We start from the raw sequence: 14,494 nt of genomic DNA, 5'->3' as shown, positions 1-14,494 counted from the left end.
TAGAAAAATTCCTACAGCTGCTATATATTTGAATGGAATTGGACAGAAGGCCAGAGGGCCAAGTTAGGAAGCTGGCAAAGAGACCCAGCAAAATACAGGAACTTGAATGGGGGGGTAATAGGGGATGTGACAATGATTCAGAAAGTTAAATATTTCAGAAGAGTAGGAAAATAGCTTATCATGGAGAAAAATAATAAACTAGGGAAAAAAGGCAGAACAAAAACTGGGAGTACAGAAGATTAACAAAAACTGGGAGTATAGAATATTAAGGAAGTTACAGAGCAATGTTAAGAATAAGAATTTAAGTATGTCATGGTATGCATTTAAGAATAAGTAATTATGCCATGATATACGTGGTATACATTACTGCAGCTGTCTGTTGTCCTTTTTGACTAGATTCTCTCTCTTAATAGGTTTTCAAGGTTCATCCATGTTGTAGTATACATCAGTGTTACATTTCTTTTTCTTGCCAAATAATATCCCACTGAAAGACTATACCATAGCTTATTACATCTCCATCAATTGATGAAAACTACCAGCAATATATAAAGGTTCCAATTTCTCCACTTCCTCCTGTACCACTCCAGCGGAGGAGAGCCTGGGTGGCTCAGTTAGTTAGGCATCGGACTCTTGGTTTCTGCTCAGGTCATGATCCCAGGCTTGTGGGATCAATCCCATGTCAGACTCTGCCCTCAGCGCAGAGTCTGCTTCAGATTCTCTCTCCCTCTGCTCCTCCCCCTGCTTGTGTGCTCACTTTCTCTCTCTCTCTCTCTCTCAAATAAATAAAATCTTTAAAAATATATTGTTTAAAAAATAAAAAACAAAAATAACCATTCCAGTGGGTATAATGTGGCATGAAATAAGCCCTCACATTAACTGTGATTTCTAACACAAATTATTTCTATGGCTTTGATTTGCATTTCCTTGATAGCTAATGATTTTAAGTAGCTTTCCATGAGCTTATTGATTATTTATATATCCTTTTTGGACAAATATCTATTCAAGTCCTTTGGCTATTTTTAATTGTGTTTTCTCTAAATTATATATATATACTTTCTACACATTATATAGATTACATACTAGATAAAACTCCCTTATCAGATAATATGATTTATAAATATTCTCTCTTATTCTGTGGATAGTCTTCTCACTCTCTTGATAGAATCTTCTGAAGCACAAAATTTTTAATTTCAATGATATTCACCTATTTTTCCTTTGTTGTTTGGGCTTCTAACATATCTTAAAAAACCACTGCCTATCCAAAGTCAAGAAGATTCATACTTATGTTTTCTTCTAAGAGTTCTACAGTTTTAGCTTTTACATTTGGGTCTTTGTTCAGTTTTGAGGTAATTTTTGAATATGGCATGAGGTAGGGCTTCAATTTCTTCCTTTGGTACATGGATATCAAGTTGTCCATATAATTTATGGAGAAAACTATTCTTTCTCTATTGAACTGTTTTGGGAGACTAGTTGATAATCATACACAGTAAATGTGAGGGTTTACTTCTGGAATCTCAATTCCATTCCATTTAACTATATATCTATCCTATGCCAATAAGCACACTGTGTTTGGGGCACCTGGGTGGCTCAGCGGTTGAGTGTCTGCCTTTGGCTCAGGGCCTGATCCCAGATTCCCCAGATCAAGTCTCACATCAGGCTCCTTGCACGGAACCTGCTTCTCCTCCCTTTGCCTGCGTCTCTGCCTCTCTTTCTGTCTCTTTCATGAATAAATAAATAAAACCTTTTTTTTAAAAAATCACACTGGGGCAGCCCAGGTGGCTCAGCGGTTTAGCGCTGCCTTTGGCCCAGGGCCTGATCCTGGAGACCCGGGATCAAGTCCCACGTCGGGCTCCCTGCATGGAGCCTGCTTCTCCCTCTGCCTGTGTCTCTGCCCCTCTCTCTTTCTCTCTCTCTCTCTCTTTCTGTCTCTAATAAATAAATCTTTAAAAAAAATCACACTGTATTGATTATTATAGATTTGTGAGTTTTGAAATCAGAAGGTCCTCCATTATTATTTTAGTCAATTCTGCAAAGAAGCCAGCTGGGATTTTGATAGGTACTACATTTATTCTGTAGGTCATTTCTGAAAGTATTGCCATCTCAACAATATTGTTTCCAACACATGAATGCAAAACATCTTTCCATTTTCTTAGATTTTACTTAATTCTTCAAAAATGTTACGTAGATTTAAAGTTAAATTTTACACTTATTTTATTAAATTTATCCCTAATTATTTTATTTTATTCTTTTTGATGTCACAGTAAATAAAATTGTTTTCTTAAATTTTTTCCTGATTGCTCATTGCCAGAGTACAAAAATACAATTGTCTTTTGTATATTGATATTGCATCCTACAAACTTGCTAAACTTATTATTTCTAATAATTTTTAGTGGATACTTAGGATTGATACATACAAGATCATGTCACTTACAAATAAGAGCTTTTCTTGATGCCTTTTATTTCTTTTTCTTGCCTAACTGCCCTGGCTATAACCTCCAGTATAATATTGAATGAAGTGGTGAGAGCAAATATCTTTGTCTCCTTCCTGATCTTAGGGAAATGCATTCAGTCTTTTACCATTAACTGTGATGTTAACTATGGGATTTAAGCATATGGCCTTTTTTTTTTTTTTTTTTTTTTTTTTTTTTTATTTATGATAGTCACACAGAGAGAGAGAGAGAGAGAGAGAGGCAGAGACACAGGCAGAGGGAGAAGCAGGCTCCATGCACCGGGAGCCCGACGTGGGACTCGATCCCGGGTCTCCAGGATCGCGCCCTGGGCCAAAGGCAGGCGCCAAACCGCTGCGCCACCCAGGGATCCCAAGCATATGGTCTTAATAGGGAAAGAACGTTCCCTACTATCCTAGTTCATGGAGTGTTTTTATCATAAAGGAGTATTGAAATTTTTTTCTTTTCTCCATCTATTCATATGATAGTGTTTATTTTATTCTATTGATATGGTATATTACATTAGTTGATTTTTGGATGTTTAACTAAACTTGCTTTCCTGCATTAAACACCAGTTGGTTATGATGTATAATTCATATAGATGTTGCTGGATCTGATTTACTAGTATTTTGTGGAGGATTTTTGTGTCTATATTCCTCAAAGATTGGTCTGTAGTTTTCTTGTCATGTCTTCATCTGGTTTTGTATCAGGATACTGTTGGCCTCATAGAATACAGAGGAAGTGTTTTCTCCTCATTTGGGGAAAAGTTTATGAAGAATTGGTATTTACTCTTTTTTAAATGTTTGGTAGAATCATCAGTAAAGCTATTTGTGCCTGGGCTTTTCTTGGTGGGTCATTTTAAAATTTCTAATTCAATCTTTTTACTTGTTATGGGTTTATTCATATTTTATATTTCTTCTTGAGTCAGTTGAGCAGCATTTATCTTTCTAGCAATTTCTTCATTTCATCTAACTTGTTGGCATACATTTATTCATTCTATTACCTTATAATCCTTGTTTCTTTTTATAAGGTCAATAGTAATGTCCCTTCTTTCATGCCTGATTTTGGTAATTTGAGACTTCCCTCTTTTCTGCTTGGTCAGTTGAGCAAAAGGCTTGTCATTTTTGCTGATCTTTTCAAAGAAACAACTTCTCCGTATGTTAATTTCCATTCTAATCTTTATTTCTGTCCTTTTGTTTGCTTTGGGTTCATTTTGCTTTCTTTCTACATTTCTTAAGGTGAAAGAACAGGTTACTGATTTGAGATCTTTCTTTTTAATACAATGTTTAGAGCTATATATGTTCCCCCTAAGCATTTAGAAGCATTGCATATACTTTGGTATGTGTGTCTTCATTTTCACTCATCAACAGTTTTTTTTGTTTTTTTTGTTTTTTTTTTTTTAACTTGTGATTTCTTCTCTGGCCTATTGTTTTGTTAGGAGTCTTTTAATGTCCATATATTTGTGAATTTCAGAATTTTCTTATTGTTTTGTAATTCTACATTATTGTGGCCAAAGAACATAGTTTATGTGATTTAAATCCTTTTATATTTTTTGAGGCTTGTTTTCTGGTGTATCTGGGGAACATTCTACGTACACTAGAGAAGGCAATGTATTCAAAGTTCTCTTTCACTTTTTCCCTGATCCATTTCTCTTTTGCCCTGATCCATTAAGCTGTCTACATCATTTAATATCACATCCCACTGTTAGGTTTCACTAACTTCCAGTTGACTGTTCTATTGGTTTTGATAATACCCCGGGGGGGGCGGGGGGGCATAATTGCTCCACAGTTTGACCCAATTAAATTCACACTCTTTTGTGGGGGTACTTTCGAGACCAGTTTTATTTTGTTTTATTTCTGATTTCAGGAGGACAGATCTTCCCTAATAATGTCTGGTAAACTAAGTACGCTATGGTTAGATTGGTGCTCTCATAGAGCTACCAACCTCTTTAATTGCTTACCATCACAATCTCTATTGTTTAGGAGAGCACCTTTAGACTTAAAATTCCCCATTCTCTGTTTCAAATCAAGTGAGTTCCTTTGGGTAGAGTTTTAGAGCTCTCTTTTCTTTTAGCCTACCTCTCTGCCTAGGAAATCTCTGAGCCACCACTCTGAAGCTGGGGATTGAAGTGACACCCTTGCTTTGTGAGCAGTGTACTCGGTATGGGTGGTAATCTTTGGTATTCTTGACTCACCTCTCCTAGGGTGGAGCCTCTCTCCTACCAGCAAGCTAAGCAAGGGTGCTTTGTATCTCAGTACTCTCAGCTGCTACATCTGGGGTAGAGTCTCCATCTCATGTGCGTGGCCTGGGTGGAGGAAGGTGGTGTCTAATCTTTTAGCTATATTAACTAGGAATTTAGATTCTGTAACTCAGAGCTAGATAGGATGAGAATACTGGTGGTCTGCCCCTCTTACTGAGACACCACATCCTTTGACTGAGAGCTGAAGGGAAAGTAAGCTCCATCTTCTTGGCCCCATCTGCCCAAAGTAGAGCTTCCATCTCACTGCATTGGGTGAAATGGGGTAAGAGTGAGAAGGAGCAGCAGACTGTAGCTCAAATGCCATATACCCTTGCTGCTCTTGTCAAGATTTAGTGAATTTTCTTAAGTACATCTTCATTTGCTACATACAGTTAGGACAATTCCAAAGACTTTAAATGGGTGGGCTTCTTTTTATCATTTGTACCAGTTATGGTTGTTTTGCTGGGGAATAGATCTGTGGAGTTCCTCACACTGTCATTTCAGAAATGGAGCTCTAATAATCTTCTCTTCTAAGCCTCAGAGACTTAGAAGTTGATTTATTATCAAAGTAGAGCCTCACTTAACATGACCAAAGCCATGCCCAATATTAAAGCAGAATTGAAATAAACTCAAGGGGGAAAAAAATTGCTAACGATTAGCCAAATCTATCTTTCTCTGATAAGTTCTTGTCTCTTAAAACTGAATAGCCTTCATTTGTCAGATTCCAGAGTAATGCCTTTCCTATTTTTCCTTTGTCCTTTCTGTTGCTTTAGCTGGCTGCTATATTGTGTCTATGCATACTGCATCCTTCTGATGAGAAACCCCAAGTTACTTCAGGCTACTTGAAATCTTTAACACACAGTAGCTACTTAAGGATGACCATATGTGGGGTGCCTGGATGGCTCAGTCAGTTAAGCAACTGACTCTTGATTTCAGCTCAGGTCATGATCTCAGGGTCATATGATCGAGCCCAACGTTGGGATCCATGCTCAGCAAGGAGTCTGCTTGGGATTCTCTCTCTCCTTGTCCCTCTGCTCCTCCTCCCACTGCTCTCTCTAAAATAAATAAATCCATCTTAAAACAAAAATGAAAACAAAAAAAAGATGATAAGATGGCAGGAATGCTATCTATTCTATTCTCCAAGTAGTCCTAAATCCTAAAAACAATGCCTGGCTTGTCTGATCCTTCATAGCTGCTCTCCAAACATATTTTTTAAATTAATGATGGTATGAGCAATCTTCTCCTGTTCCTCTGTCATACTGGCTGCCCTATGGATGGACATGGTGAGAGGATGGTTTGTCTTATGGTATCCTCCTGAAAGTATCCTCCCAGAGAGTGGTTCAAACTGGGACCCTGACACCTATGTTAAAGGATTCTGTGTATTGATAAAATGCTCCAAAGAGTATTCTAGACAGGAGATCTGGCCTCATCTTCAAAGTTATCTCAGGAAACCCAAGGGGCATATTCTTGCATCTGTAGCTGACACTATAGAACAAAGTGTGGTCCATCGGTTATATGAATGAAAGCACATGTAAGGAAGTTGACTCTGAGAGAATACTGTTGAAAAGAAAATAAATGTTATGAAAAATCAGCCTACACCTATCCCATAGAGAGCCCTAAATGCCTGGCAATACCGCATGATCAGAAGATGAAAGCTTGCCTCTTTATTTAGGTCTGAGAGAATCAGGTCTCTTTGAAAAGCCATCAGAGCCTTGCCTTCAGATGAATGGGTCTAGAAGTCCTAGAAAATTTCTGGAAGGATGATAAAAAGTTACCATCAAACCATCACAAGAAGTCTTTTTGAGAATTGTTGTGAATTTCTAAGATTTTGGCTCAATATCTGTCTTATGTATTAAAGTTCACCTTCTTACTGAGCCCCACACCAGCCCTGACTACAGACTTGGCCAGGCCCCCTGCCTACTCACCCAACAACATGAGTTGGCTTTCACCTCATCTAGATCTCTGGCTTTCTGATCCTCCCTGTCACCTAAAACTTGCCCACTCCTCATTCTATCTTGATCTCACTCTGCTTTCCACAGAGTAATTAATACATTGGTTAATTAGTAAGTTCAGTTAATTTATCAATCTCCTGCTTGAGTCCCTGTTGGGATTCTGTGACTCTGTGTCTTTAATCTTATTGGAAAACGGCCATGTCCCAGATATCCTCTCTTCTTCCCAGGTCATTTAAAAAAAAGCAAGGGTAGGGTGGGGTCATTACAGAAAGAAGTGGGTAAAAAAGCAACTCTCAATCTTTACCCTCTTAGTATCAGCTTTGAGACACCTGCCAAGTACAATCTATGCTAAGGTTCAAAGAAAAGGCAGGTAACTTTGAAGATTTTATTTCACAGGGACAAAAGATAAAAGTCTCTGTCAAGTTGTCATTAGATGCTTAATGCTACTCATGGTGGGGTGCTGGAGCTCCCCTCCTCCTCTGTAGACCTCTAGCAGATTACATTTCAGAGCCTTAATTTGAGGAAGGATTTATAGCTGTGAAGAGGTATAATATCATTTTGATTTGGATTGTACAAGGCTGAGGAAGCCAGATTACATTTGTATGAAACTGTATCAGAAGATATAACTAAAGCTACCAAAATCAAATAAAGGAAAATTTTCCAGGGAGCCCAAAAAATAGAGGCCTTGCCTTTCCAACACCCCTATACTGTTTCACTATTATTCTGATTTATACCAAGAGGATCCAAGCAGAAACACAGAAAGTTAAAAAGGAAAAGAAGAGAAGAGAAGATGGCAAAATGCTTATGCTCACCTGATCTGTCCATTGACCAATTTGTCATAAACCTAACCTAGAGATTCGGTTCCCTGGATAAAGAAAAAAAAATTAATTAACTCTTAGACAAGTGTAGAAATTAGTATGGGGGAACAACTTATGAATAATGCCCTGCTTTCTTCTCCTGAGGCACTAATTCAGAGTCTCAGAGAAATCCATCAAATAGCCTCTGAAGTTTCACGGGGCCTCAGCCCACCCACCATAGCCAGATGCCACCACATGCGTGTGTCACACAGCAGCCCCCAGATAATGACTTACACAGAGAGGGAGCCTTCCTTTCCAAATACTCTTAAAACTATTTTAGAACCTGAGTCTCCTCATTTGCATAGCAAACAATAAATCACATTGTGTCCTGCAAATACCCAGTCTTCTCTACAAGGAAGCATGGAAAACTATTAGCTATTGCTGGAATCGTTTGTACTACACAGCTCCACAGCCCTGGGCAGATCACCAGCATCTTCTAGCAGGATTTAGAGATGTGTAGACAAAATACCACAAGTAGAACTTCTAAAATTGAAATTATTGTGTCAAAGCCTCTAGATTCAACCAGTGTTGTTCATGGTTGGAGAGAATTGAGGAAAGCAGAGCTGCTTCTTATCATCAAAGAACTGTTAACTTCCCAAAATGAGGGAAAATCATGCTGACAGCCAGAAGCATCTTCAGAGACTACCTAATTCTCAAACTGTTGGTTCCTCTAAGACTGGTTAGTAGCCATAGAAAATGATGCATGAGGATGATTTCTCTGATTTCTACCAGGAGTTCTGACCTCTCAAACACTACAGAAGATGGAAAGACCATTTTTCCACAGGAGCTACCTTCAGCACACATTTTTTTGCACCTGTACATCTCCTCAGACAAACAGAACAGAACAACTGTCTTAGCTCCAAAGTTAAAGTTGCATTGGACCCATTACTAGAAGCCTCAAAAGTCTTTTGTTTTGGTATGCACAGATGTCTTGATTAACCTGAATATAGAAGAGATGTCGTCAGAAGGCACCTCTTCTCCAAATGTGGAACTAAAACATGGTTTCCTCAGGGTCAAAAAGAAGTGATAAAGGCATGAAATTTAGGCCAGATCTGGAAATTAATAAAATAAAATTACATTATATTACATTACACATATAAATTACATATATACTATATTAATATAATAAAAATACACCCAAAATCCCTCAGATTGCTCAGAAGGACCCCCAGGGATAATTTATATTTATATTTATATTACTTTATAAAATTTATAGCATATCTACAGTAAGCTAATATGAATACTTGTAAAGATACCTGTTAATATCTTTATCTTATTCTCGAATCATAAACAAACCTCAAGATAAATGAACCTTGTTTCTAAGATTCAGTGTCATCTAGGAAAAAGGTAAAAAGCAAAGTTTTTTTCTTTTAGGAGTCCACTGGTTCCCTCACCATCTTTTCAGGTAACATAAGTTCCTTCTAGACTCTGAGAAAGCAAAGAACCGTAGCTTCTATAACCTTGGAACACTAAGCAAGTTATCAATAACAGAACCTTAAAATTTGACCTGGAACTCTCTGAGAAGTGGATGCCCTGCAAGCAGAAAATAATACAAGAAAGAGGAAGTGGGCAAGAAGACCTCGCCATGCTGCTGACATTTTAGTTTTCCGAGCTTTCGTTTCCTCCTCTGGAAAATGGCAAGTGTAGTTTAAGACAAGCCTAAAACGAAAGTTAAGCTCTCTCATTAAAAAAATGAAAATAAAATGGCCTTTAGCTCATAGGAAGAAAATGCACTCAAAATATCCTCATAGTTTATTAACCTGCACCAAGAAGGCAGGGTTAGTATGCATGGTGGTTAGGAACATGGTTAGGAACGTATGGTACGTATAGTGGTAGTATGTATGATGGTTAGAAACAGGGTAGTACATATGAGGTCTGAATCATGTGCCCCATACTGATCACATCATTGACTAGCTGCATAATCTTAGGGAAACTACTTAGCCTCTCTGAGTCTCAGTTTTTCTATCTGTATCAGAAAAATAAAATAGTCACAGGACTATTACAAGGATTACATCTAATAATACACATAAAGCTGCCCGCATAATCCCTGGCCCCACAATAGGCACAACAACAAACATGAGTTACCATCAGAAATGCAATTAATAGTCATTCTATTTAAGTATAAAAAAGTAAAATTTACATACTTGTGACACTCTTTATCTGGGAAAGGATAAAATCAAGGGTCAAAATGGAATTATAAGAAAGATGGCATTATGTGATGTCCTTCAGATTAATCAAAGTTGCCAAACAAAGCAATTCAAAGTCAGAAAAATCTTTTGAGCTATTTTACAGTACCTATGTCTGCCCTCACTTGGGGAAGGGAAATATACGTTCCTCACATTCTGGAAAGCTATTCAGAAATGTTAGCTGACCCCTGACAAACCTTCAGCTTCCCCAGGAACACAGTGAGGCAGCGTAATTTGAGCAAGCCAGCGGAAAGCATTAGCCCACATCCAAGCGCTGCGCAGTCTCCATCTGTGTGATTTCACCACAAACCACAGCTTGCCTCTGTGGACACTGAGCCCAGCTGCCAGGGAAAGGTTTCAGACCCAGAGTGGTGCCCCAGCAATTTCCAGTTCAGTGGGAAGCTGGGAAACGCCTGGTCTCAGAGCACATGACTTCCTCATATTTCATCACTTTCCAGGCTTTAAACAATTTTAACCTTCCCTCTGGGTGGACAGAGAATGCTGTGCCTCTAAGTAGAAACACCAGACTTAGGGTAGCGTGAGCAGATCTTGCATCCTTCAGTAGGCATCCCTCCAGTGGGCATCCAATTAGCGCTATGACATTGGCTGAGTCCTAACTTCTCTGAGCTTTGCTTTCCCCATCTGTAAAATGGGCAAAAGCTGACTTTGGGGGCTGTGGGGAGATGTATACCTTCTGCACAAATGTGTAGATACTGTTGCTAATTTTTTTAAGGTCCCACTCATTTTCTGCTCTGAACTGAAAGAGGTTGTCAATCTACTCTCACACCCCTCTCTAAAAACAAAACAAAAAACACAAAACAAAACACACAGAGAACAATGTTTCCAAAAGCTAACAAACTTGAGAAGAAGAAGAAAGAAAATTCCCTGCCACCTAAATTGGCCGGGGCCAAGGCGACAAGCAGCTTGGGCAAAGCAGCCGGTGTCTACAATTTATTCTTTAATAACTTCTACTGTAATATTTCTGGGGCACATCAAAGGACAATATCAACCCGATGTTGGTAATCCCTCTCACATATAAAAACTTTCATTACAGAGTGTTAAAGGCATCACTCTGTCTGAGAAATGGGAATCAATAGGAGTTGGCTGCTTTTTTTCCTTCCTAACCCAGGGAAACGGCACCAGCTTTTTCTCCATAGTGAGGCCACGCTGTGTGGTCAGAGTTTCCTCTAATGGCTGCAGATGAGCAACAAGATGAAACATCTCTGTGATAAAGAAAAAAGGGGAAAAGAATTTCAGGAGAACACATCTCTGTGCCAGAAACCTAGAGCGGTCCAACATAATTAGCCCTAAGTGGGGCCATTAAACATTGGCTTTTGATGTTATGCTTAAAAGTCACTGGGACTCATTCTAACTTGGTCACTTTTGTGCCCACAAAATCAAATGTAAAAGATTTTAATTTTAGAGAATGTTTTTAATGAGCACCCGAATGGCAGGACAATTTTGGGATATTGCAGCAGATCTTAGTAATACAAACTGAGAGAGTAGTTAGCAGATAGCCATTAATTTTCCCCTACTATCTATAATGTGATGTATGAGAGTCAGAAATATAAAATTCCTTACAAATCTTTTTAAATCAGCCTAACTATAGCATTCCTTTCCTTTAAAGCATCATTCTAGATTCTTTAAAGATCCAGAATCACCACGTATTTTTCCTTCATTATGAACATATAAAGGTCAAAGGCTACTCATAGCATGTCCCTAGTCAAGGTCATCAAACAAACCATATCTTGCCAAAGCCAGTGGCCAATTTCAGGTCTCCCTTCATTTAACCACTTAGCAGCATTTAATATTGACCATCCCCTCCTTTTATACACAACCACCTCTACAACTACTCATTCCCTCCACTGCTACCTTGCTCTATCTATCTTCTTTATGGTTTTATCAGGATTTGAAACCATCTCACTTATTATTGTGTATGTTGGTTAGCTGACTTCATCCCTTTTGCCTAAAAAAGAACTTTTTGGCACATCACAGACACACCATAAATATGTTATCTGACTGACACTTGGCCTTTTCTTACAACAGATAAAAGACTTAAAGCACAGAGTAACCCAACATACCTAAGATTGCACAGTGATTGGCCCAGGCAGGATTTGAATTCAAGGTCTTGTAACATGAAACCCACACTTACCAAACCGTTATATCATGGAAAGGCAGTCTCAGGGTAAATGTCCAGGAGAGGTGGGTTGGTAAACTTTTAGGGGACAGATTGCAAATACTTTTGGCTTTTGTCCTAGAACCCTGTACAGGATCAGCTAAGATTTGTGGAATGAATGAATTTCACCTCTGTCCACAGTTCTCTCAACAGCAAGACCTTTGAAGGTAAAGACCAGATGTGGTAAAGACCAGCTCAAACACCTCATTGGCCATAGTGGGGAGTTAAATTAAGTCCTACAAATTGGTCTATTTACAAAGAGGAGACAGAAGTATGGACAATTTCAATTCAGTCAGAAAAGAAGTAAAGGACCAGGAATGACCAGAAGTTGAAAAATCAATGTTCTTCCTTTTCTAATCCAAGTAAGGGCTCTCTCCATATGGAGAAAGTAAGCATTGCCCTAAGTATGAGGGGAGGGAGAGAACTATTCTCACCTTGCTGGCTTCCTACACTCCTACCCTACTGAGACAGCCTTTTGGCTACTGCACAAAGAGCCAAAAGGGACTCCTTCACAGCATGAGAATACTTTTAGCTATAGACCAGGAGGAGGTTTTCTCTTGGTCTTTTATTCAGTCATTCACAGAAGGGGACATCCTGTGACCTCATTTTCACTCTGAAGTAAGAGAGAGAGCCAAGTGGCTTCCTGCCTCCAGATTCTATAGAAACTGCCCCCCTTTGATGGCTCCTTTCCACTCCTCTGATGCAAATCATGGGGGAAGAGCTCGTTTCAACTTCCAGGGTGGGTGGATTTCCTTGGGAATCAGCTATTTCCTGGGAATCCAGACAGTACCAGTGGAAGGAGAACAGAAGGAAGGCCCCATTTCAATCCTCTGAGTCATTGCAAAGGACTTCTTTATTAAAAGTAATACTCATCAAGGGAAAGGTGCTTAGGGAAAAAAGGTAGTGGCTCAGCAATATGAGTGGGACATGTAAATAGAAGACTTTCAATATGGCTATTTTGATAGCACCCTGGTGAAGCAGTCATTGTGATAGTGGCATAAAACTACTCGCAATTTTGGTTCATAACCTGGAGAAATACCTAAATGAATGATTTTGGATCAGTAATAATAATTTTTGCTTGCCAGTTTCCTTGTTTTTTGTCTTTCTCCTTGAAGACAAAGACTATCCCTGTCTCAATTATCATTGCATCCTTACTGCCCAGCATGGTACCTCACATGTAATTACTGGAAAAAAAAAAAAAGACTACTACCAGTAAGATGACTCCTCCTCCTACCATCATTACTACTATTGCCTATGCCCAGTGCTTACAGAAAGTAGGTGTGTAATAATTCGTTGAAAAAATGAACTGTACCATTTACTACTACCATTTAGCTACATCATTACTACTACTACTACCACCACCACCACCAAGTAATCCTGTTGGCTCTCCATCAAAAAGACAAAAGACAATGGCAAAAAAAAAAAAAAAAAAAAAAAAAGCCAATGGCAAGGATTATGCCTGGATTATTTCAATTATCATCCCCATTTTACACATAAGACCATACATAGAGAAGCACCCTAAGAAGACCATGCAGTATGTGGTAGAACTGGAATAATAGTGTTATTATTATACTTGGCCAAAAAAAAACTAGAAGAAAGGAGAAAAGGTTAAGGGTTAAGGATAGGACTGTACTTAGTGCCTCTATTTTGGTCTCAGGCACTCAAGCAATTTTTTTTTTTCACTGAAAGGAACCAGGGATCCTTGAAGAAATGACAGATTGTAGATCTGACACAGGAAATGGACAGAATGAATGAGAAAAGCTTGTCATAGGAAGCTATCAAAGCCTACCAAAGTCATGTCAGAAGGACTTGGAGCCAACTTGAAAGGAGTTCCCACTGGCCAAAGATGAACCAATTTCAACATCAAAAACAATTTTGAATGTGGTAGAATGAAACAGATCTCATGCATATAAAAATCCATGAGTTCCATAACGGTATTTTTTTAAAAAATCATTGGTCACCTTTAGGAGTTGTTAGGGTAACAAATCATAATTCAGAAGAGATATAACTAAGGGAAAGAATCAAGCATTTACTCTAACTTTCTGTGTGGACTGCATTTCAAGAGACCCAAATAGGAACTGAAAGTTCCATATGGAGGAATCACATCTAGTAAGAGCATGAGGAATGGCAGCATTAGAAAAGCACCATCTGCAGCTCTTAATGAAATAATGGTTCTAGGCAACCATAATCTATGGCTCCTAAAACAGAAGTTTAAAGCTTGACAGGGAACTTGATATTGAAGGGATCAGACTGACAACACCTGAATCTAGGGGTCAACTGTAACCTAATTAAAAGTGGGATGACCAGACACTACATCAGTGGTTCCCAAACTTTGCTGCACATTAGCATCAGGCAAAGAGGCAGGCACAGCTCTTAAAAATCTCCATGCTCAGGTCACAATCCATAGCAATTAAATCATAATGTCTGGGATAGTAATCAAGCATCAGTAGGGTTTTTTAAAATTTGTTTTCCCACTTTTTTAAAGATTTATCAGATGATTCCAGTGTAAAGCAAAGTTTGGGAACCCACTGAATTTTACGGCTAATGGTGTGATGCATTGGGAGATACACAATGCCCCCTGCAATATGTTACTTCCTAACAACACCTAAGTCTAACTAAAAACCTAGAAATATGAAG

General features: G+C 38.6%; 1 protein-coding gene across 15 annotated transcripts in view; it reads right to left on the bottom strand.

Annotated features, from left to right (window-relative positions):
* The window catches only part of FHIT (fragile histidine triad diadenosine triphosphatase), a 1,380,560-nt gene that overhangs the window by 833,529 nt on the left and 532,537 nt on the right, over positions 1–14,494 (bottom strand). For 5 of the 15 annotated variants that reach the window (XM_049097821.1, XM_049097822.1, XM_049097820.1 and 2 more), the window contains one exon: positions 7,451–7,503. The exons of the other annotated variants lie outside the window; for them this stretch is intronic. In XM_049097821.1, coding sequence (XP_048953778.1) covers positions 7,451–7,478 — 28 coding nt within the window. In that variant the 5' untranslated portion in view covers positions 7,479–7,503. The remainder of the gene's footprint in view (positions 1–7,450; positions 7,504–14,494) is intronic. 15 annotated transcript variants of the gene reach the window in all.

Source organism: Canis lupus, chromosome 20 (assembly GCF_003254725.2).
Source record: "Canis lupus dingo isolate Sandy chromosome 20, ASM325472v2, whole genome shotgun sequence".
In the NCBI taxonomy this organism is placed as follows: Eukaryota; Metazoa; Chordata; class Mammalia; order Carnivora; family Canidae; genus Canis; species Canis lupus.
This window is presented reverse-complemented; position numbering and strand designations above follow the sequence as displayed.